This window comes from Anser cygnoides, chromosome 1 (assembly GCF_040182565.1).
Source record: "Anser cygnoides isolate HZ-2024a breed goose chromosome 1, Taihu_goose_T2T_genome, whole genome shotgun sequence".
Lineage (NCBI taxonomy): Eukaryota > Metazoa > Chordata > Aves > Anseriformes > Anatidae > Anser > Anser cygnoides.
Window position 1 is genome coordinate 16,209,942 of NC_089873.1, and position 24,310 is coordinate 16,234,251.

The following is a 24,310-nucleotide window of genomic DNA, read 5'->3' on the forward strand; positions in this document are numbered from 1 at the left end:
CCACATGCCTGGTGACAGGACGAGGGGGAATGGGCTAAAGTTGTGCCAGGGGAGGTTTAGTTTGGATATTAGGGAGAACTTCTTTACTGAAAGTGCTGTTACGCATTGGAATAGGCTGCCCAGGGAAGTGGTTGAGTCACCATCCCTGGAGGTCTTTAAAAGACGTTTAGATATGGTTTAGTGGAGGACTTGTTAGTGTTAGGTCAGAGGTTGGACTAGGTGATCTTGGAGGTCTCTTCCAACCTAGATGATTCTGTCATTCCCGCTCCCCCTCCCCGGCGCTCCGGGCCGCGGAGGCCCCGCCGGCCCCCCCCAGCGCCTCTCCCCGCTCCGGAGGCGGCGCCACGCCGCAGGGCAGGCGGAAGGAAAGGGCTCGGCGGCGCGGCCTCGGGCTCAGCCTCTCCCCTCCCCGGGGCCCAGCTTCCCCCCGCCCCGGCGACGAGCGGCTGCGGCCGGGGCCGCCGGGTGGCTGCCGGGGCCGCCCAGCGCGGCGCAGCCAATGGTGGGCGGCGGGGCGGGCTGCGAGGCGCCGGGCCGCCCGCTGCGGGAGCCCAGCGGCCGGGGGAAGGCAGCCCTCAGTCGGCCGCTGCCGCCGAGGGGGGAGCCGGGCACCGGCAGAGCCATGAAGGACCGCCGGGGGGACCCGCGCCGCCGGGCGTGAACCGCAAGCTCTGCCGGCGGAGCCTCGGAGGAGGAGGAGGAAGGGGAGGGGGGGGAGGAAGGATGAGCCGCATGCTGCAGGAGGCGGCCCGGAGGGTGCAGTGGAGCCGGTCGAGCTCCGCCAAGAGGGCTGCGTGCCTGGTGGCCGCCGCCTACGGGCTCCGGCTCCTCTACCCCGTCATCCGGCGGCGCCTGAGGCGGGCGGGCGGCGGGGCGGGCAAGCAAGATGCCGGCCGGGGGGAGCCGCGGGGCGCCGGCTGCCCGGGCAGAGCCCCCCCGGCGGTGAACGCGGAGTTCTTCAGGCAGCTGCTGGAGCTCCGCAAGCTGTTCTTCCCCAAGCTGGTGAGCGCCGAGCTGGGCTTGCTGTGCCTCCACTCCGTTGCGCTGGTTTCCAGGACCTTCCTCTCCATCTATGTGGCAGCGCTCGACGGGAAGATCGTGAAGAGCATCGTGGAGAAGGAGCCCAGGAGCTTCGTGGTCAAGTTGATCAAATGGCTGATGATCGCCATCCCGGCCACTTTCGTGAACAGCACCATACGGTACCTGGAGTGCAAGCTGGCCCTCGCCTTCCGCACGCGCCTGGTGCACCATGCCTACGAGACCTACTTCACCAACCAGACCTACTACAAGGTGATCAGCATGGACGGGAGGCTGGCCAACCCCGACCAGTCCCTCACCGAGGACATCATGATGTTCTCGCAGTCGGTGGCGCATCTCTACTCCAACCTCACCAAGCCCATCCTGGATGTCATGCTCACCTCCTACACCCTCATCCGCACGGCGCGGTCCCGGGGCGCCAACCCCATCGGGCCCACGGTCTTGGCTGGGCTCGTCGTCTACGCCACGGCCCGCGTGCTCAAAGCCTGCTCGCCCAAGTTCGGCAAGCTGGTGGCTGAGGAGGCTCACAAGAAGGGCTACCTGCGCTTCATGCACTCACGCATCATTGCCAATGTGGAAGAGATCGCTTTCTACCGGGGGCACAAGGTAAGGAGGACAGAATCTGAGGGTGCTGGGTTTGCTCCAGCAGTGCCCGAGCTGACCTGCACTTCCCCTGCCGCCCTCTCCGAGCACTTTGAGTCCCTCTGACATTTAAACCTGTTTACAGCTAGCACTTCCCGTTTCCTAGGAAAATGCAATCTCACAGGCAGTGTCTGGGGGGAGCAGAGCGTAGTTCCCTTATGCTCTGACAGTGTTCCTGTTTTGCAGCCGTACCCTATGCCTTTCTAGAAAGCTAATCGTCGTTATTGTTTTTCTCCCACCCAGTGCACTCCGCTTAACTCTTCCAGGCTTTTTTTTTTTTTTTTTTCCTTCTTTGTTTATGAGCTACCAGATTTAATGCTGCCAAAATCAAAACCAAACCACACCGGAAAGTCGAGGGGAAAACTCTATGATAGTAGAGATCGCTACAACCTTTGACACTCTTTTACATAGCTAAGCAAAGATATAGTCATCAGAGTCTTAAAATAGCTTAAGTACTGTACTTCAGCAGTCGCAGTTACATAAACCAGTGGCTTGTTTTAAAGCCACCTTACCAAGCAATTCTTAGTATTTTATTAGAAGTGAATCTTGGCTGTAAGAGCTTTCAAACGTGATTTGGAAAAACAAGTGGTATCGCATAAGGTGAAAATGAAAACTGGAAGCTAGCCTGACGTATTACTAACACTTCCAGTCCTAGCAACGATTATATAATGCAAATGGTTTGTTTTGGTAGAAGCAATTGTGCTCTAAAGCTGCCTGTAGTAGCGTCTGAAGTGCAGCTAAATTAAACAGTTTCTTCTATTCCCACGTATACTGGCTCGAACAGAACGCATTATGTCACACTGACTTGGAACTGTCTTTGACTTGTTAAACCTCTTGGGATAATTCTCTCTTCCTCTAGACCGCTCACAAAAACAAGAAGCATTGCATTTCAGTGATGAGCCCTGCAAGTCAGAGATAATTGATCCCCAAATGCTTTCCAATTTGAGAAGTTTCAGTTGCTGTGAAACTCTACAGCTGCATCTTCATTAAAAGGGTGTAGAATCAATCTTACTTTGATTGCTAGAATCAGCTATAGTGACTGCCTGGTATGTTGTTCCTGTATATATCAGAGATCTTAAAAGAACTGAAAACTTGCCAGTGGGCCATCCAGGGACAATGATGTAAATAAGAACCAGGTCTGCTGACTCCCCTAAAGCTGCGTACTTTTGCTGAGAGAGTGCAGCACTGTGAAGATGAAGTACCACACAGTAAATGAGATTTAAAAGCCACAACTCTGGATAATTGATTAGTTTGTGCACATATGTGAATGTACTTGTGTGGCACATACATGTTTGTTGCATTGTATAAATGTTTTATTTATTTTTATTTTTTTTAACTGTAGGTAGAACTGAAACAACTGCAAAAAAGCTACAAGGCTTTGACAGATCAAATGAATCTCATTTTATCCAAACGCTTGTGGTACATCATGATAGAGCAGTTCCTGATGAAGTATGTCTGGAGTAGCTGTGGTATGATTATGGTCGCTGTGCCCATCATCACTGCAACGGGATTTGCGGATGGCGGTAATAGCTTTTTTACTGATTTCCAAATGTTTCTTCAATACTTCCTCAAAAGACTATCCTTTCCTTAAATGTTGTTCAGATTTATTTACTGTGCACAGACTTTATTACCAGATCCATGTCTCATGGATAACTTTCAGGCACAGGAAGTCAGCTGAGGAGGGAGCAATGCAAAAGATACAGCTTCAAACATAGACCCGATAAACGGCATGAATTCAGGATGCTGGTGTGACATGAGATTGTAATGACACTTGCAGTCCTGTTCACTAGTTTGTTGGGATGGCATGCTGATTCTTGCAACATCTCCCGCTATTTTACAAACTGATACTTACTAACATTCCTAGAGAGCTTATCTCCTCATCCCACAAACCATACTGTAATTACAATTAGTTATTCTATTACATGTTGGCCTGTTAGGAACCACTATTTTCCCCTGACTCACTGAGGGAAGAGGGATGATGTTCATATTTCAGGCTTGCATGGCATCATTTTTGACATCCTGTCCCAGCTTTCCAGGAAGTGGTAGAAGACTCAAGTCATTTGTTATTGCAGATGGTATAAGAAAAAGAGAGCAGAAAAAAAGGGCAATTAGGGAGTGGTAAAGACGAGTCAGGGAGTTTGCTTCAACAGGTTTCCTTATGCACAACTCGAACCACAGGATATATTACAAATTTTCTGGGATTCATTAAGTGTAGATGATACAGTGTAAGCAGAAGGATGCATTTTATGTTTGATACGTTTAACCAGGAATGAATGGATTGTTTTCAGTGTAGGTCTTGGTAATTACATTCCAAATCAGGGCTGTCCAACTGGACAAGCTTGGTTCAACCTGCCCTCACGTTATTTAGCTGGCTTGCAGTTGTGCTTGCACGTGGCTGGGTTTTCAGCTGCCTGAGCCACTGGCCGTCACATGGCTCAGGAGGGCACTATATCAGGACCAAGGCTGGCATCTGGGTAACGGCATCAGAAATACCAGGAGGTCCTATTCCCAACAGACTAATTCGTAGCAAGGCATTTTACGTCATGCAACTAGTGAAGGTTTTCAGCACAACAGAGAAGCGATTAATCAGTTTAAGAGTCTGTCTGCTAGCATGAGAATGAGTGCAGTCAAGACCACACATTGTAAGTATCTCGCTGGTATTAACAGCATGAATTGAAAAATGAAAAAGAATGTCCTTTGCGGGGATTAAGTCACAGTGAAAGTGTATGGAACAAATGAGTGATAATTGATTTGCGTGCATGCTAAACTAAATAACATTCCTGTTACTCATGGATATTCTTTTGATAAATACTTTTCAAATGTGGGAGAAAAAAAAAAAAGACAAGGAGATAGCTCATGTTGTAAAGAAGCAGAATATTTGCTACCAGCAACACGAAATGTTAAAGCACAGAACTTATTATCGAGCCCAGAGGCATATCATAATGATGCTTCATAAACACATTATTAATAACGACAAATCAACACTGTCAAGATCAGCTAGAAGTATAACAGCTATTCAAATAATAGAGCAGACTTGAACTTTGAACGAACATTGATCTAGCTGGTAAAACAGTGCTTCATGTCTCAGCAGATCAGAAGCAAGTTGGTTCAAATCTGAAGGACTAGATGGGCTGGATTCATTACTTTAGGACATTTGTTACTTTAGAATTGGTATCAAAAAACCAGTATCATGATCAGACCTGAGATTTCAGGTATATATAACCTCTCTGCCCTGTTATAGTGTCTCACTTTAAACACAGGAGGCAGGCTGTATGAAAAATGTCTGGGGAAAAGTTAGAGAAAAGCAATCTTGGTGGGTTAGGCATGTAATACTAGAGACCGTGTTTCAGAACAGCAAAATGCTCATAAATTCTGTGTGGTTTTAATTTTTCAAATACCCCCAGAATTATGCCTGAAATGACTGATGCAGCGGTTTGTAGAGATCTCCAAACTATTGGGAAATGAGCTAGCCTGGGTGCTGGAAGCAGATTAAAAAAAATTCATTCAAGAGGAATACTGCATTAGTGTAGTTAAGACATGGGCGGTTCCTAAATGACATACTTTTGATAGTTCTATGTACCCTGCATGGGCTGTACTCCCAACAAGACCAGTTAAATTTGGTTCTCTGAGAAGGAAGAAACAAATTTCAATTTAGTTTATAGTAATGAATTAACTGAAGGTTACTCTTCTTGGAGTGACAATGATGTTCCAAAGAAGTGAGAACTACATGAGCAAGAGTTTTGTAATACCTCCTTTCATTGCAAGCGGTTTCCTGTCTTTTTTAATAAAAACATACCTCTCATTGCGTTCCAGGTGGCTAGATTACATGCGACTAGTTGATGGTGTACTGGTGCTGTACAATTTAATCTAGAAAATAGGAACACGTGTCTCACTTACTAAAAAGTTACAAGACCATCTGAGGACAGAAAAAGGAATATATAGTGTATATGAACAAATTTATTAAATGAGAAGTTTATAAAGTTTTCCCTAAATGATGTATAGCCTATTTCAGTGATTCAGATGTAATTTTGTAGGGATACCTTTTTGAATGTGTGAATAAAATAAAAAAAAACAACAAACAAACCACAGTTAGATTGAAGTACCTAATGAGGACAGAAAGATACATACATCTGGCTTTGACACTGCATGTAGATGTCTGGACAGTAGATTTCTACAACCTGATCTTGTCGGTGAAATGAGGCAGTTACCAAGAAAAAAAAAATACTGTTTGCTATACTCTTGTTCTTGGGTCAGATGAACAGAGAAGCTGTGTTGTTAGAGAAAAATATCTTATTTAAACGCATGCCTTTAATAATAAAATAACTTGCTTCATTCTTACAGAAATGTTGCCAAGTTTGCATCGATATGAATGTTTCATTTTAAGTGAGTAAAACAAGGCTGAAAACAAATAATTGCAAAACCAATAAACGTTCTATCAGAAATCTGTTTCAAATTAGGTTTCACTTTTTCATATTCTGAAAAATTTCAGTTGCATAATTATGTATGAAAAGGAAATTATCAAGGTAGACAAACAGTATAAAAGAATAGGAGGTATTGCATAAGAAGATGAATTCCTTATATTCCCACTTATTGTTCCCAAGCTGTCTATGCTAATTGCATTCACCAGATCTTTCCAAAGGGTAGTTGTTGTAGAGTTAATTTTTTCTTAATTTGAAAGCTGCTTTATAGTGGCTCACATTTTAATCATAATTTATTTGGTAGAGATAATTTTCAGAAGAATATCTAACATTTTTTTTTATTTTTTACTTTTAGAGATTGAAGATGGCCAGAAACAGGCAGTGGTTAGTGAAAGAACAGAAACTTTTACTACGTCACGAAACCTGCTGATTTCTGCGGCAGATGCTATTGAAAGGATCATGTCTTCATACAAAGAGGTATCGTACATCAGTCAAATGCGAACCAGAAAGGAAATAAAAGTAAAACAGGATTTACATCTAATGTAAAGTTAAAAAATAGAATTGTTATTTTTAAGGAAAATTCTACTGCAACTAAATCCATGGAGATCTTTGAAATGACTAGAGTTTGGTCTTTAGATTTAAGTCCTCCAAGAGTCAAAAGTGCACAGCTGCCAGTATGATGCAACACATAAATGTAATTTGTTGTACCTGTCTTCAGGTGTCATCAGAGTACAGTAGAAGTTCCTGGAATCTGAGTGATAAGGGTTCAGATTCCCCCTCTGTTTGGAGCACAGACCTGCATTCAGGTTGTCCTCCTCCCAGTGGACTGTGTATTGGGACTCCCATGTAGAAAAGTGCATGAAATGCAAAAAGAATGGAATGCTTATTTTCTGGCTGCCTAAACCCTAGAGCCATTTTTAGTATTTTCTGAACCTGTTAAATTGTAAATAATTTTGCAAAGTAGAGAAATTTTAGCAGGAAAAAAGTCCACCTTAGGACTGCAGGTAGCCCAGAAATACAGGATGTTCATCTGGAGGATCAGAGAGGTTTCAGGACCTCACCCCAATTCTAGTCAAGTTGGACTTTCACCTGTGTTCTCTCTGGGGGATTTCTCTAGGTGCAGACTGTTAAGCAGAGGAAAAGCTCTGTTATTCTCCTCAACATTTTCTTCTACATTTGGTTCTGTGTTTGTTTAGCTAGTTTTTGCTCATCCTTTTGGTGGGGACCCCTTTTATGGGAGGAGACATGCATTAGCTGGGCAGCTAATCAAAGACTATGGATTCCATTACTTGGAATCCAGCCATTAATAGCTACAGCTTTTTAAATTGGGAGAGGAGAGGTAGTTTGGCGCCTTCAAATACAGTCTCTGACAAAGCCAGAGCCTGTCTTTTTTTTTCACAAAGTGTTCTTCTCTAATGGACTGTGATTTTGACCTATGCTGCTTTAGCTGTTTTCCTTCTTGACCTCTGCTCTTATGAGACTGCCAGATAACCTATTATGCACTGATGTTATTCTACTCTATTTTCCATAATTTAGTCATTTATATAATGTACATGGGGACTTACAAACATTGTGGTTTCATTTTTTGGAAACAAAAATCCTTGCAAAGTAGTAGCAACAGCTGAACAAACTCATTTGTTTTATCACGTGGTGAAATTTTAATCCAGGCAGTATGTGATCAAAGATCACTTCTTAGAACCTCCATCTTAATTTTACATTTGTACTTTTCTTCAAGAAATACTGCAGAAATTCAGGCAGTTTCCAAAAAATGATAGTATGCTTCATTCCACTTAAAGTGGTAGTGAAGCTCCAGTTCTTGCCCACTTGATCCACCACAGCAGCCTTCTTCCAGTGAATGTTGCTCAGTTTGCAGGTGAGGTTGGCTCAACTTTTGCTTGCAGCTCAATAGTTTTGGTAGTACTTCGTGTTTTGACAAAGTGAGTTTGTAGAGTCATGGTTTAGAAACTTAATACAAGTTCTGTTTCTTGTGGGGTGCTGTTGGTGCACATTTCATTCATCATGTGCAGGATTTTCTCCATCAAGCGTCGCTGCTATTTGCTAGAAGGGTTACCACTGAATTTGCTAGAAGGACTCCAGTGTGGAGAACGATGTTACAGCTCCTACAGCCTCAGGCGCTGTTAGCCCAGTACTTTTCCCAGCTGTAAATGCAATTACCAACAGGGCAAGACAGTGTCCAACTGATGGAGTTGAAACAGTGGCTGATTACTCTCTTGAAACTGAGTTTTTTGAGATGCTGTAGCTAGTTAACTTGCAGTGGAGTGATGGCCCTGCCTAGTACTCACTTCTGAATCTTGCACAAACAGTGAAGTTTGCACAGGATTGTATCTTGCTCTTCCTATCTTGTTCTCTGCATTTAGTATAAAAACCTGTCTTTTTAAAATCATCTAATCATACCTATGTAATAAGATGCCCAGGTTCAATTTTTTGCTGCCGGCAGATGGAGGCAGTTCTTTGGGAGTTCTTGGCGTGTCAGTGCCTGTGAATAGGAAACCACCAGGACCGGAGATCTGTTCTTTCTGTATTCACCAGGTGGTAACATAGATAAAAGGATTTTAAAAATGAGAAAGCCCTGTAAGAGACCTCACCATTTTAAAAATTCCCAGTTGTAAACCAGGGTCTCAGATTTAGCTCTGGTGCTCTGGCATGCAGTTGATAGGAGAGTCGTTTCTTTTCTGTACCGTATTTTACATTAGCATGTGCCCTGGTGCTACCTGTTTTACACAGGAAAAGCACACCTTTCTCGGGAGGCTTAGGGAACACAGGGAAATGAATAATTATGGGTGTATATTTTTCTCACTGCTGTTGGTCTTTATTTTCCTGGGAAATGCAGATTTTTTTTTTCTTTTGTATGATAGGCTATTCTCAGCTATCTAACGTAGCTGTCCTCCACAGGCTGAAGACTGTACTGATCAGTGGAAAAGAGCAGTCCCTGCAACCTCCTCGTTTACTAGAGCTATAGTGAATTACACTGGCTGAAATTCGTCCCCCTCAAACTGTCTGTTTGCTGGCTGGTAGGAGCTGTGGGTGGCATTTGGGTTAGCACAGAATCTCAACAGAGGAAAATTGATAGGTGACGAAAGATGCATCATTGATCCTTCCACAATAACATCTGAGAAGCAGTGACTTAGAATGGCTGGAAATGGTTTTCGTGAGTCTTTGGCTAAGCATCTAATTGTTTGAATTTGTGTCGTGTAACTGAAATGAGGCATTTACTGTTTTGCAGGTTACTGAGTTAGCAGGATACACTGCCCGTGTCTACAACATGTTTGCTGTTTTCGACGAGGTGAAGAGAGGCATCTACAAAAGAACTGCCATTATTCAAGAGTCTGAAAACAACAGTAAGAATGGAGATAAAACAGAATTACACATCAATGGGCCCTTAGAAATCAAGGGTAATTAAGTCACATTTTTATATATTCCTCGGGGGGGAATTCCTGGCTGGTGCAACGGGGCAGTAGTTGAACAGAGGTTTTGTTTCTGCAGCAAGTCAGCCTCCAGAGACCATGTTGCCTTCCATTTTATCTTCCTGCTGTTTTGTAACCCTGTGCTTATTTAGTGCTTTTCTAAAACATTTTCACAAAGATTGATCAAGTATATTCTGTGAAAACTTTCAGTGAAAAAGGTATTTCAACTATACTATTAGTGATGGTGGTTGTGGTGGTGGTATTAGTATCTTTACATGGGCAGTGCCTGCTTTCCTCTGACATTTTTTTCCCCAGAAAACTGAGACTGTAACATTTTCATCCTCAAACAGGACATTTTTTGGTGGCTTTGTTTGGGGTAGGAGGGAGACATAGATTGGTTCAGTAGTTTTTGACAAAAATAAGAATTTGTTTTCAGCTACTATCAGCCTTTGCTCATTTTTTCATCATTTAGTGGGAATTGTCAACTGGAAATGGGCTGGCAACTTTACCATTGCCCCCATCTCCCAAATGATCTGATCAACATGCACTTCCTCCTTACAGCTCTTCCTGTCTCTGTCCTGTATCCTTTTGGTGCCACTGTTTTTCTATCTGCACCCTCCCTGAAGCATTTTCTGTGTACATCCCTTTCTTATTATGTTCCATTATGTACCATCTCTCTCCTTTTTTCTCTGAGGTACATCATACAGATTTTGCAACTTTTCCTAATTTTCCCAACAGCCCCCTTCTGCTCCCCATCTCTTCTTTAGTGTTGGAAAGCCTGCTTCCCACCTTCTGGCCTCTGAAAACCAAAATATCAGTTGAGTTGAAGGCACCAGAATGCTCTCTATGAAATATTTTTTTTTACAATTTCAACAGCATTGCCCTTCAGCACGAATTTCTCAACGGTCCTCTGAGAAGGTTCTTCAAAACAGACAGTCTGATGCAGCAGAATAGATAGCTGTGGAAACAGCTGATGTCTTAATCTTGTAAATCTTGGCAATCTTTGGCCGGCACTAAAAGAAATGACATCTTATAGAAAAAAAGGGTTTTAGTTCATTGGGAACAACAAAGTCGTTTTGAGGCTATTTTAGATAAGTACGCATTTTAAAAACAAATACGTTTGGGTGTGACAGAATGCTGTTTGTGTTCCCTTTTGGTTTAGTACAGTAATAGGCTGCTCCTTTTTTTTCTACAGCCTTTTCCTGAGGTTTGATTCCTCCACAGAGGCACATTTCATCTGACTTGAATTCCTCCTAAGTCGCGGTGACTAGTGTTTGCTACCGAGTGCTTGCAGGCTTTCAGAGGCAGCTAGCCAATACAAAACATTAGGACGCAAGGACTTAGACGGAATTTAGGCCAGATGAATCTAGGCCACAGGTTCCATATTATTTTTATGACAGGTTCCATTGTATACTGGTTTTCCTCCTGTCTTTCAGTCTTGATACTTCAGAAATCCCTGCACAGTGGATTTATATGAGGATGAAAGAACACGTGCTCACAACGTGTATGTCTCCATTGTTAGAAAAGAAAAAATGTAATATTCAGCTTCTCCAAAGGCTTTTTCAACACGTACTCTTTTTAAATCATCCAAAGTAAACTTATGTCCCTAAATAATGCTTGTGCTGTGTGCCTTGCGTTCACTATTATCCATACGACCAGCGTGAAAATAGGAAAAACATTAGAATATTTTAACAGGCAGTAATATTGCTATATCTGTTGTGTATATAACAATTTGGAATTTTAAAGTTGAAATATAATTGTGTACATCTTGCAGAAGTACTGGCAAGTTGTATTTCTGATTATGTCCAACAAGCTTTAAAGGCATGCTAAGCCTGCAGTCAAACACTCTGAACTTGGGAAATGAGAATTAAGTTTTCTTAATATTTACTTGGCTTACTATTTTGTATCATAGCTTTTTTTTTATTTACAATTTCTCTCCTGTACCCAAGTGCTTCAAAAATATGCGTGAATTTTGCAGAATTTGCTTGAGATTGTCTCCACAGAAAATTATCCTTCATATAGGCAGATGAATGCTAACTCCAGTGGGTGTATGCATGCTGAGTGACTGGTATGGCCCTCTTTTACTAAAGTATGTCTTGGCCAAATCTGTCAAAATCTGTGATGTGGTTGATCTCTCATTTGCATACCAGGTGCTTTTGAGGAGTCTGAAGGCAGTAGAGCCTGCTATGATAAAGCTGCATTTTTTTTTTTTGACAGCAAAACACTTTTGTTTTCCGTAATTTCATGTTGAACACCGCAGAACTGTTTTAAATATAACTTACTTTAGGAAAAAAAAAAGAACACTTGGGCTGATACATGACACATAAATTTTTGCCCAGTTTGTTATAGTTTGACAAAGTTTGAAGAACTTGAACAAAGAGCCTCCTAAAGGAAAATGTAAAACTTCAAGTTACCTGAAGGAAATACTACCAGATCCCTTTATAATAAACTCAACTTTTCTTTAATTCCATTTTTCTTTATTCAGATTAGTCTAAGTTTTAAAATGTGCAGCCTTCTAATACAGAGGGGGATTCTTTTTTCTTTGCATCTGGTGCATAAAGATAATTTCTGGTACTTGTCTTGGAACCCAGCTGTTGGGTTTTGTTAGGCAAATCCATCTGCAGGCAACCAAGAAGGTAGAGTTGATTTCTTTTTTAATTATTCCCAGAAGAGTTTGTTTCCAAGTCCATGTGTTATATACATCCAAATGTCTGATGGGCATTGTATATTTACATTTGCCACTAACCCAGATAGTAAATATAGCTATTGGAGTGAAATAATATTATAGAGGTTTCCACAAATACTTCTCAGACTTTTACACTGTCTGTGGCTTCAAAAAGAGATAGAAGCGAGCCACTAAATATTTTATCCTTTGCTCTTGTTTCTGGGGGAGGCTGAACTGGGCTTACAGTTTCAGAGCGGGTAGCAAAAGGAGATTCCATTTTCCAGTGAAATCTCCAACAGAAGGTGGACTAGACTGCCTGTGTCCAAGGCTATCCTTGAACTTTCTTACTGATTGATAACGACCACCTATTTAAAACAAAATACAACAAATACAGGTAGGATGTGAATAAATGTCTCTTTGTAGTGCATTATATATTTCTAATGCATACTGTGCATTATATTTATAATGAAATTTTGGATCCGTTACACACTTTTGGCTAATACTGACTGTGTCTTTCTGACCACCTAAGATACATTACCCAGATTTTTTATTCAAGTTGAAACTCACCAATTTATACTTCTCAGCTGTGCACAAAGGCTGCAAGATACTGCTTAATGGGAGGTTTCCAAAAAATTAAACGTTGGTGTTTTCTTTCTTTTTTTTTTTCTAGGAAAAGTTATTGATGTTGAACATGGAATTATTTGTGAAAATGTTCCAATTATTACTCCGAATGGCGATGTGGTGGTTTCCAGACTAAACTTCAAAGTAAGATGATATGCAAGAATCTTCTGATTGTTGCCATCCCATTAACATAAACAACACAGAATTCATGTACCTTATGTTAAGTACTTGGAGGAGCATATGGATAAAAGGGGAAGTCCAGAAAGGTAGGCATAGTAGCTCGACAGAGGCAGACATGTGTAGTTTATCCTGCTCAAAGAAAGAGAAGAGAGGATTTCTGGTGCTGTTTCCATCTGAAAAAGGAGACCTGGGATTTTCAAGGGCATATATGAGAGTCTGCATCCGTTTTACTTAATCTCGGTGAAATTGGGATGCTTTATTCACATGGGCTCCTTTTAAGGTCTGTGTTCACAGCAACAGTGAAAAAAACTTAGTATGTAGTTAGTTTTAGCTGATGATCACAAAGAGCAGTACTAATAGTTGACAGTATAGTTCACAAGCCTTTACTCGGTAAAAGTGGAGTCTTTACTCAGTGAAAACTTGGATTGTTTTTAAAAATCTTTTACAGATACCACTCGGTAGATGCTTGCGATTTTAATTGTTGACCTTCACTGAATTACTCCCATGCATATCCTGATGTACCAGTGCAGGTGTTACTATTTTTAAAAATAGTTGAAATTACCGGAACGCTAACTTGAATAATTCCAGCAGGTCCTTTAATTTAGCTAAAGCAAAGTGTTCCTCTTGTCACCTCTATGCAGTACAGGCATTAGCAACTAGAAGGACAGGGTCCTACTTATAGCAAGGCTTCCTATGGCTCCAGTGTAGGAATTTCAAATTTGTAAAATTACAACATTACAGTCAAGGAGACAGTTCTATTTATTTGTCTCCGCAGACAAAACCAACAAAAATTATAATGTAACAGTCAGTATATTTATATAAAACATTGACATTGTAATTATGCATATATATATACTCCTATGTACGCATGTTAATATTTAAATGAATAAAACCAAGTGTATTGCACCCAAAATAACACTGGTAATTAAGTAGGAAAGGACAACATGAAGTAATTTTTCCAAATCATTTGATCTGGCTCACATAGCTTAAATTATTATTACCGATGGGCATAGTACTGCTCTGTATGCCATCAATAACTTTGGGCCTGATCCGCATTAGAATAATTGATTCTGACTGCGATGTATTGATCTTTTGATATAATTAGCATACCGTATAGGAACACTCGGACATTATAGAAGTTATTTTCATTATTATACCTAATTCCACTGTTTCCAGAATGTTTGCATAAAAAAATGTGCAGGTGATTAATGAAAAGGGTTGATAATTTGATATAAATGCTTGCATATCTCCCTCTAGGGTTCTTAGAGCACCTTGTGTCATATCTACTGCACAGTAACATATTTTCATTTTCGTTATTATTGTAGGTCGAGGAGGGCATGAATCTTTTAATCACTGGTCCTAATGGCTGTGGAAAGAGTTCGCTTTTCAGAATTCTAAGCGGTTTGTGGCCTGTGTATGAAGGAGTTCTCTACAAACCCCCACCGCAGCACATGTTTTATATACCACAAAGGTATGTGTTTTGCTCAAGGTGATACCTTTTCTGGTTACATGCATTTTGACCCTGCTTCTCTTATTTTCCATCTGTGATATCTAGAGCCCAGTTACAAGGTGGTGAGCACCACCTCAGCTGTACTGAGAGAGCTAAAAGAAGAGATTGCTTTTTGTTGGTTATTCAAATCTTTAGTCATTGACAAGGGGTAGCTCAAATGTGATGGACACTACGCTTCCCTGATGGCGAAAGAGTCCTTTATGATTGGGATCAAGGGAACTGACTAGAATCTGAAACAAATTTGAAATAGACTTAATAGGTCGTAATTCTGATTTCATTTTAAAACCAAAGATTAAACCAAGTGAGAGTGTTTTGGTTCCCGTATTTTGAATTGTTCAAAATAATGGTAAAAACTTCAGCTCTTCAGCTTTTACACTGCAAGACAAGAATCCAATCCGATATTAACAGCAAATTGCCTTTTTCATAATGTGGGTTCATTTCAGTAAAGGGAAACAGCTTTTTTATGCTTTGTTTGTGCTCTGATATGCTATTGGACTCTCAGAACATAATTTAATGCAGTTGATCTTGAATATCTCCTCAGAGACTTCTAACTAGGTTGTTTTGTGAAAGCAAGATCAAACACTGAGAATCTTTGATTGCTTTCTGTAGTTCATTTCTTCCCAAGGGCAAAAGAAGTATTCATGGCACAGTTTGTAGTCTTGTTTAAAAAGTACAAGTTATTAAGCTGAATGGAAAACATTAACTGATGAATAGATTTTCTTTGCTTCAGTTGAAGGTAATGCAGACAACTTATCTATAACTTTTTCAAATTTATGTATAATTTACTGTCAGCCCCTGTCATAAAAGTTCTACACAGAGAAAATTTTGAAATCGTAGTACATCACATAATGTTCTAGACTCTCCTGGAAAGCATTACGTTATTTGAGTGCTACTGCCTAGAAAAGAAATTTGATTTGCAAGTTAGACAACAAAAGTAAATTATACGTATATTTTTACCTACCTACACACAGTCTTCCTAGCAGAAAATCAAGACGACTTGATTATGAAATAGAGACATGGAGTTGGAAGGTGAAGTATGTGAGGTTCCTACTTCAGTACCATTATTTTATGGCTCCCCTCATGTTAACTCTAAAGCCGTAGATTTCTACATCTGTGTCTTCAAGAAGTACAGCCTTTCATTAACACCTTTGCAAGAACCACAGCATTCTGGGTTTATGGCAAGTTGTTAAGTGTTTTACAGTTTAATTCTTATTTTTTGTCTCAGGTTTATACCTGCACAGATGTCTCCTCCTTTGAGTTACAGTGGTGTATGTAAATCATGGTTAACAAGCAGTAAAATGTGTGTAGAAAGATACTGCATGGCATATTTCATCATACGTTTGTCTGAGAAAGTTACTTGCATGTTTTAAGTTGATAATTACTGGGTATCTGCCATTCTGAGCTTGCAGTTATAAGGGAGATATAAATAAGATGGTATATAAAACTAACAGGTTAATTAAGCACATTAGTGTCTATAAGGTGCTTACAAAACAGGACTGCTTATTTTTATTCTCTTCAATTAATAGTTATAAGGCATTTGGGACATGATCTTTTTTATTCTGTTACCTTCAAAATGCGTAGTGTGAAGCAGCTCTATGTAATAATTAGCAGTAATTTTAGATAGACGATAAAATTAAATTAAAAAATAAAATTAAAAAATAAAAATAAAATTAAAGACGATAGAATGTTTGTGGAAAACAGTATTTTTCCTTAATATGATGTAGATTCTGAAAACAAAAGTATCAATATATTATTAAGTAAAACTAGTTTTGGAGAGACTCTGCCTTAGTTACTTTGTAAGTCCTTATTCAGTTTTTCTTTTTTTGTTCTATTTCAGTTCATCAAACTCTGAACTTCGTATAGAGTGCTTATTTTTCATATTGTCTTTCCTATCCCAAAGATATCCTATCCTCAAAGACTTTATCTTACAACATCTGTATGGGATCAGGGAAAGAGTTATAATCACAGTTTTATTCCTGACTGATGAATGCATGCAGAAATCAAATTCCATATTATTGAAGCGTCTGGTAATGTTAGGTGATCAGTTTGAAATGTACAGGGCTTTTATTTTTGAGATTATTCAACACTTCTGTAACACATTTTTTATTAAGATCTGATAATTCCAGCTGGATTTGTGAATGCTCAGCTTTTCTAGAAGTCTGGTCCTATGTTTGTCACACACGCTAAAAAAAAAGATTGCAGGTAGTGACCAATTGTGGACATTTTGGTTTAAGTGACCTGGCCAGCTTCTACTCTGTAGTCAAATCAGAAATAAAGAGATGGGAAGGGCAACGTTCACTAGCATCACCATTGTGGGACAGACTGAACACTGACTGTCAGTTTCCGAGCAGCTTGAGGGCTTCATTCAGGTAAGGTAGTTGGAGCAACATGCTCTATTAAGTTTTTCAGAGCAGTATTTCAGAATTCCTGTTGAGTGAGATGTTCCTAAAATCATTATTTTTCATAGGTGGAACGGAAACTATTCTGAAGGTTTTTTTGTTGCAGGAAATCTTGAATTTCAACCACTTCTGTTCCCTGTGTGATCCTAGCCCTTTCCCAGAGCAACATCTGAGGCCTCCAGCCCTTCCCACTGATGTCCCCTTTACTCTCGGAGAATCAGTAGACTCTGACGGTGTTTGGGCAGATTTGTCATGGTGCTGGTTGAGGGGATTGAATCCCATCTGCTGGGTTTTGGTTTCCATAAACGTGGTTCATTCTTAGCTGTTTCCTCTAACTTTGGGGCGCTGGAGGAATTGGCTCCAGCACACCTGTTCATTTCCGACCTCTAAGTCAGAAACCAAGATTCAGCCAGCATCTGTGCAGCCCTCCGTGACTGAAGCCGTGTAGATACCGGCATATCACCCCAACAGTGGACCCTGAAGGTGTCAAGCCAATGCAGTCCATCCTAATACCATCCTCCAGGAGAAAGGGTGCAGTGTGGAGGTCCTGCTGCTGCTGGGTAGTCTCTGGGATACCTGAGTGCCGTTGCCATGCCTTGGCTCTGCATGAGCTCTGCACTCCTGGAAGATTTCTTCAGGACTATTCCCTTCTCAGAGGGCAACAGTGAGTGACAGAGAGGGCTCTTTTGACAAGAGCGCTCCATGTTGTGGCTGAATATTTTGAAGCCTCGTTTGATGGAGAGTTCAGCTGTCAAGGTGTGGGTTCAGTAGGCTCAGAAGCACGGCCCATCACTTTTAAGCGCCTTGTATTTCGAAAGGGACTGTGAGACTTAGTCTTGGAGGGATTTGTGGGTCAGTGTGACTGAGTGCAACGAAGGGGTTGGCGGAGGACAGCCATCAGTTTTGTTAGGATGACTGTGAGCATTCTGAGCTGCTTCTTTTTGCTCAATGTATTTGCTTGCTGGGCTTTGAGAGCCTTAGATGAGTATCTGATGAAAGGTCTGAGCAGCTAAGGAAGAAGGGCAGGGTCTGGATCCACCCTCTTTCCACACAGGTGGAGTTTGTTGAAACATCTGGGAATTATGGACCCGGATTGTGCTCAAGGTCAGAGGGAGGGAAGGAGTACCATTCCTCAAGGTGGTGCACAAGTCTGAAACAGCTGCTGGAGACCACTGCACAAAGCAGAGACACCAAGAATGACTTGAAGGAGATTCAGTTTTAAACTGAGGTTTCTACATTTCATGAGCAGATGTGGATTGCTTTATGTGGTCCTGGCAATTTTTGCTGCCTTTATTCCACTTCAAAGTGTTTTTTAACAGCTCATTTATTTGTGGCCTAAATAAATTACACATTTAGTTATTGTTGTTTTTTTTTTTTTTGTCTGTCCCTGGCTCTAAAATACATGTAGAATTTCTCCAGTGGTATCTAAATCATTCTGAAGTCCTGAAATTAAAGCAGCTTATTATGGAAGTTCACACTGGTGCAGCCATTTTGCTTATTAACCCTGTACAAATTGCTGCTTGGTCAAAACTTTCTGTTTGCTTGTTTAGAAATAATTCTAAAACTGCAAACTGAAAAAGATGGTGCCCTGCCTCCATTTCATCATCTATATATTGCAGTGTTACCTTAGAGAAAATTTGGGTTCCAGATTAAGAGGATTTGGGAGGTGGTAAGACGGTATCACCCGGTGAGGTATCATCTACCTCACACTTTAATTTGATGGGTAAATGAAACTGGGCCATAGCAAAAGGCTTTCAGGTTGATGGATGTCTATTAGAGCAGTGAATTAGGACAACATGTATAATTGTGTACGTGTCTCTGTTGCAAGGACGTGGGAGATGGCTCTCCGTGAATCAATATCGTTACAGCCGAGCCTGGTAAGAGCTTCTTCCAGTGTGCCTGTGGCTGAATGTAATTCTGTATCAGCCTTCTTGGCCTCTTCAAGTCGTATGCACTAACCTCATCTGCACATGGGAATTGGTGAAGAATACAATGACTGCTAAGTAACAAAATACTCCCCAGTAAATAGGAGCTCACTGAAAAGATTGTTTTTTCATTTCTGCTCGAAACATCACAGTGTTTGTAGTATTGCAAAAATGCGTGGGAAACCATGTCTTTGCTGAGCTCAAAGGCTACACACGAAAGTATGATTTATTAAAGAGCGAATTATCTCATTGTATACTCCAAATTTTATCACCAGTGCCAACACTTTGTAGTTAGCTTTACTTAGCATTATGTAGGCTTTAAAACAGAGCTGTAAGAGTCCCTATTTTTTTATCTCTTTAGAGTACTTAGCATCATTATTCTGCTTCTTTTGATTTTACCTCTCTGAAGTCATAATAGATGTGTTTTTTTCCCCTTACACAGGGCCAAGGCCTGTAGAATTTGGCCTTTATCAGTCACAATTCTGATGGATATTGATGGGACATACTGCCCTTTTGGGGAGCAGGGAGAGAGAAGCCCAAGGATTTTTGTGAGCATGACTCTGCCACTGTCTGTGGTGTGCCTTTAGAAGAGGAGGGGGGCAAAAGGGAGGGAGACTTTCTGTCTTCCCTTTAAGCCGTCCAGTATCATATTGGTGACAAACGCAGCTTATTCTCAGGAACGGATTAATGTTATGGTATGATGAGAATGATTTGTCACAGTCACCGAATGGTTGAGGTTGGACGGGACCCCTGGAGGCCCTCTGGCCCAACCCTTCTCCTCAGGCAGAGACACCCAGAGCACTTTGCACAGGATCACATCCAGGTGGGCTTTGAGTATCTCCAGAGAAGGAGGTTCTGCAGCCTCTCTGAGCAAACTGTGTTCAGTCACCCCATGGTAAAGAAGCTTTTCCTCATAGTCAGCTGGAACTTCTTGTTTCAGTTTGTGCCCGTTGTCTCCTGTACTATCAGGTGGCACCAGTGAAGAGACTCTAGCCCCATCCTCTTGAGATCCTCCCTTAAGATAAGATCCCCTCTCATTTCTTTAGTCTCTCAGGCTTTCCTCATAAGAAGGATGCTCCGGTCCCCTAATCATTACATCTTAATTTATCACATCTCATTAGAACCTCAGTGGTTCGCAGAGCATATACTCTTACCTCTTCTTCTACTTTGCTGTTCCTCCTTTGCAAAGTAAAATTCATTCAAGATAATCCCCTCGTTGTGTTACTCTCTTAATTAACTGGTCCAGAAGGTAGTAGGGCAGAGAAGAGGAATGCTTGGGGGTGCTCTAGTTGGTAAGGAATCACGATTCGAATCAGAATTCAGAAGCATTGTTTTAAATAACATATTTTTTCATAGCACATCAGCAGTATATCTGAAGGTGGTCTGATTTCTCCAGGCTGTGCCCTATTCCTTCTCTACCTTAAACATGGGACGACAGGAATTAGCGTGCTATAGCATACAGTTCCTCCTAACATACTTCTGCTCTTCTTGCTCTCTAACTAAAAGTCTCAGCTTCCTCAGTTGTAAGGAAACACAGATTCTGCATGTGTTGGTTCTCGTTTTGTTAGTTCTCCTTTTGATATAAACGCCAGCAGAATTTTACACCTACATACTTGCAGGTTACCTTGACAACGCCACAGGAATATTCAGTGTCTCTCCACTGCGAAGCTGCAGTGAAGCTGTAATCACCATTGGAATATTGATATAAATTATTCATTGTTTTCTGCTGTATGTGTCTTATTTGCATTGAGGAATGTATCATGCAGTCCCTGTTGGTTCCCTAACCTTTTACCCTGACTCCCCAGTCTTCTCAGCACATGCCTAAAACATCCATCAGTATTTTTCTCTGTCTTTGTTGAGGATTGATTCACTGATTTGTATTCATAGAACAAAGTAGTTCTTAATCCACTGTGCTCCATTCTCCATGCCCGCTTTCACTGGTTTCTCCCTCCATCTTATTTCTACTGTAATTTGGGTTTTTTTTGAGAGTTGTGTTTCTCCAGCAGCAGGCATAGCTTCCCTCTAATTCCATGTGGCGTTCTGATAGAAAACACAACCCTGATCACTTTCTCAGCAGTCACCACAACAGTGACATTGTAGCACGAAAGAACATGGTTCATGGCACCAAAGGACATGGTTTAGTGATGGGACTCAGTAGGTCAGGTCAATGGTTGGGCTTGGTGATCCTGAAGGTCTTTCCCAACCTCAGTGATCTATGATGCTATGATGACTCTCTGCTTCTAGTTCTGTGTTCTTTCTGCTGCTCATTCTAGTAGAGCTCTAATACTGCTTTCCTTCAATACCAAGCTTGTCAGATGCTAAAACAGAGGCAACCAAAGATGTACTAGTGTCAGATGTTGTTTGTTCTATATCACTTATGATTTATATACCTGTATCTTGCTGTCTTCTTGCTAGGGCAGTATGGGATGTAACGGACTAAATGTTTCTGTGCCCCTCCTAAGCTGCTTGTTTTTGCATATGTCTGCTCTATTTCTGATGTTTTATCATGCAATCCTCCGCAAGTCTTTTCCTGTCTGGTGTTTTTCCTTCTCTATTCTAAAAATATCCTCAACTACTAAACAAAACTGCATCAGCTACTAAGATACATTTTCTCTCCTCAGCTCTGTTGAGTAATCCAAATGTCTGAGGTAATTTGCCTCAAGTAGTCCAAGCATATTCATCACATGGGTGAGACCAAACGAGTATTTCAGTTCTGAGTGACATAAATAAAAAAGTGATAAATTAAGAGTAATTTTTACATTATAAGCACGTGAAACCTTGCAAATTACAATGTAATTCTAGAGTTATCTTAAGCATGGAGGTAGTTAGTAGAGGCCACTGCCATTAGAATGTGATTGTTTTCTAGACAATTGTTGACTACCTAAACAATGTCATCTTGCAAAATTGCTGTGCTCACTTCCAGGTGCCCTATATTACATATTAAAGTTTATGCATATGTAGTGTATGTGTGTAGTTCTGCATTAGACTACTTTCTCGTTAGTGTGTGGGCTGTTGATAAGAGAAGTCCAAGTGAAGGGCTGCTCTAATAAGCCTGTGCAAGTCCTGTTGTCTCAACTCGTTTAGATAAGCTCAGACGTCTCAATGCTAAGTTTTATATTTTACACGTCCTGATGTCTCTTGTCAGCTCACACAGCTGTGTCTTTATGATCCCTTTGGTGGAGGTCAGTCGGAGTTACGCTGTACTCTGACTGTACATGCCAACACCACACTAGCAATTTTCATTGCCTGTCAGCATTTTGGTGATGTTGTACCACCACGTTGACTTGCTGCTTCAGTACTTTGCCATCATTTCAAATCATGCTGTATAGATATCTGCTCCTTTGCATACTTCATCTCTGTGATACTTATTGTTATCAAGTTCATGGCACTGCTTTTAAATATGTGTATTTCCAAAGTTCACCACTTATCTGACAGATGCGAAAAATGCCTGTGATAGATGGTGTTAACATAAAACTAATGATAATATACCTCAGTTATGCGTGATAATTTTGATGCAGGTTTATTCTGAGGAATTAGCTACCACTTTGTTTTTCTCTTTTTTCTTTTTTTTTTAAGATGAAGCAAGTGAAGGCAGGTTAACAAACTATTCTGCTCTTCATTAGAATGAGTGGCCTGGCATCTGTGAGGACCCTTTGACTGTCCCCTCAGCCAGGGCAAAGCTTCTCCTACTTCATCTGGCTGTGACTCAGGTAGAAATGCTTGTGCTTCTCCATGCTGGTTGGAGGGAGTCCTTGCTTACCTCATGTAGAACAGAAAAGTCCTTGCCTTGCTGCCTGGAGGTTAGCTGAAGCTTTGCGTGGCAGGATCACTAGGAGACCTCTCTGTTTCCACTGAAGGCTCACTCACAGCTGTAAAGCTTGAAGGTTTTTAGTTTGCTCTATTCTGACTGACTGGAGGGATATCAGTAATGACAGTACCTCTTCATAGCACATTGTGAACAAGACTCGCCTATGCTAATAGTCAGAGGTGGAAAATGGCTTTAGGGATTAACTGCTACTCCCTCTCAAGCCACAAGCCACGCAAGGTGCCTTCCTTACTGGCCAGACACAGAGTTAGCTAATTAAAGCACAGCTTACGAGCCTTTTCTTTTATTAGGCAAAGAGTGGTAGAAATCCCAGACTGAAGGCTTTAGTCAGCTTGTTGCATTGGGGTTTACAGTTTAGATTTAAAATGTATTTGCATAAATCCAACATCTGGCTTAGAGGCCACAGCTAAACTGATGTTTGTGAAGGACTTCAACATGCTCTGGGGTTTTGCTGCCTCAGTCCCTTCAGACGGGGGCGTTGTCTGGGGCAAGCTGTGCCTCTGGGAGGTTCCAAAAGGACTGAACGTGGGTGAGGAATCTGTGGTGAATCAGAGGTGGAATCAGAGGTGTTGATCTGTACTCAACTCCTATTCCATATGGGGACCAGCCCATTTCCTGGTGGGCAGTTGTCTGCAGCACGAAAGCCAGCACCACACTTTGTACAAATGAAGCCAGGTTTGAATCAGGAGGGAAGTCCAGACTTGTTTTTTTACAGAAATTTCAGTATCACCTCTTATCTACTGGCGGTCTTTTCAGTTGAAGTGGGTTCTATTACTGCCACCTTTTGTATAGTTGGACGCAGAGGCTTCCTTCTCCAGATGCATGGAGGTGGCTCACTCAATGCACAATGTGATCACTTGAATCTGAGTGCAAGCCAAGTTCCTTTTATTTGTGATCCATGAAAGAAATCAAACATTCAGAGGATTAAGATCCGTTCAGTAACTCATTGCGTTTCTCCTAAGTGACAAGTACACAAAGGTTTAATGTAAAGTGCTGTCAGCTGCAAGGCTGATTAAATACCATGACGTGTATGCAACCTAAAGGTGAAATCCATTCTTGTAGTCAGAGCAACATCCCTCCTATTTTGAGTCTTGCTTCAGTATTAACCACATAAATCTTATTTTGGCTCCTGCACAAGAGTGAGTGTCACTAATCTGCAGAACTTCCTCCATTTACATTCTTTTGAAGTGTCTTCCTCAATGTTACAGAACTAAATTTTTGTCTGTGTGTACAACTATTTGCAGGAATATTTCCAAAAGGATCTCTGGCAATCACCTGCTCTGTTTTTCAGAGTGTGTTTTGGACACCGTGTTCTTTCCAGCATGAGCTTGCAATACCTCCAGCCTCTACCTCCTTCTTTTGATAGGATTTGGAATATTCGAAGTTGACATCCAGCACCAGTAATTACATGTTGCTTGTAACACTTACCAGGCATCCATCTATCTGCTGGACTGTTTACAGAACTTCATTTAAAAGCTGGGAAAATTAGGCTTCAATTTTTTTTTAAGAACATTGTCACGTTAAGCATGACAAACATTTTATAAATATGAAGTCACAAAACAGATTATAACTAAGTACGTGGCTGATATTTATAGGCTCTATCCAACAAAGCAACCTGTGCTAGGTTCATTTTGCTAGGATAAAAAGCTCACTTTCTTTTA

At 41.2% G+C, this 24,310-nt stretch overlaps 1 protein-coding gene across 1 annotated transcript in view; it reads left to right on the top strand.

Annotated features, from left to right (window-relative positions):
- The first annotated feature begins 392 nt into the window (after positions 1–392).
- Positions 393–24,310, top strand: part of ABCD2 (ATP binding cassette subfamily D member 2) — a 48,883-nt gene continuing 24,965 nt past the window's right edge. The window contains exons 1-6 of the mRNA XM_066989848.1: positions 393–1,644; positions 3,023–3,203; positions 6,454–6,575; positions 9,343–9,511; positions 12,859–12,953; positions 14,315–14,460. Of these exons, the coding sequence (XP_066845949.1) occupies positions 724–1,644; positions 3,023–3,203; positions 6,454–6,575; positions 9,343–9,511; positions 12,859–12,953; positions 14,315–14,460 (1,634 nt within the window). The 5' untranslated portion in view covers positions 393–723. The remainder of the gene's footprint in view (positions 1,645–3,022; positions 3,204–6,453; positions 6,576–9,342; positions 9,512–12,858; positions 12,954–14,314; positions 14,461–24,310) is intronic.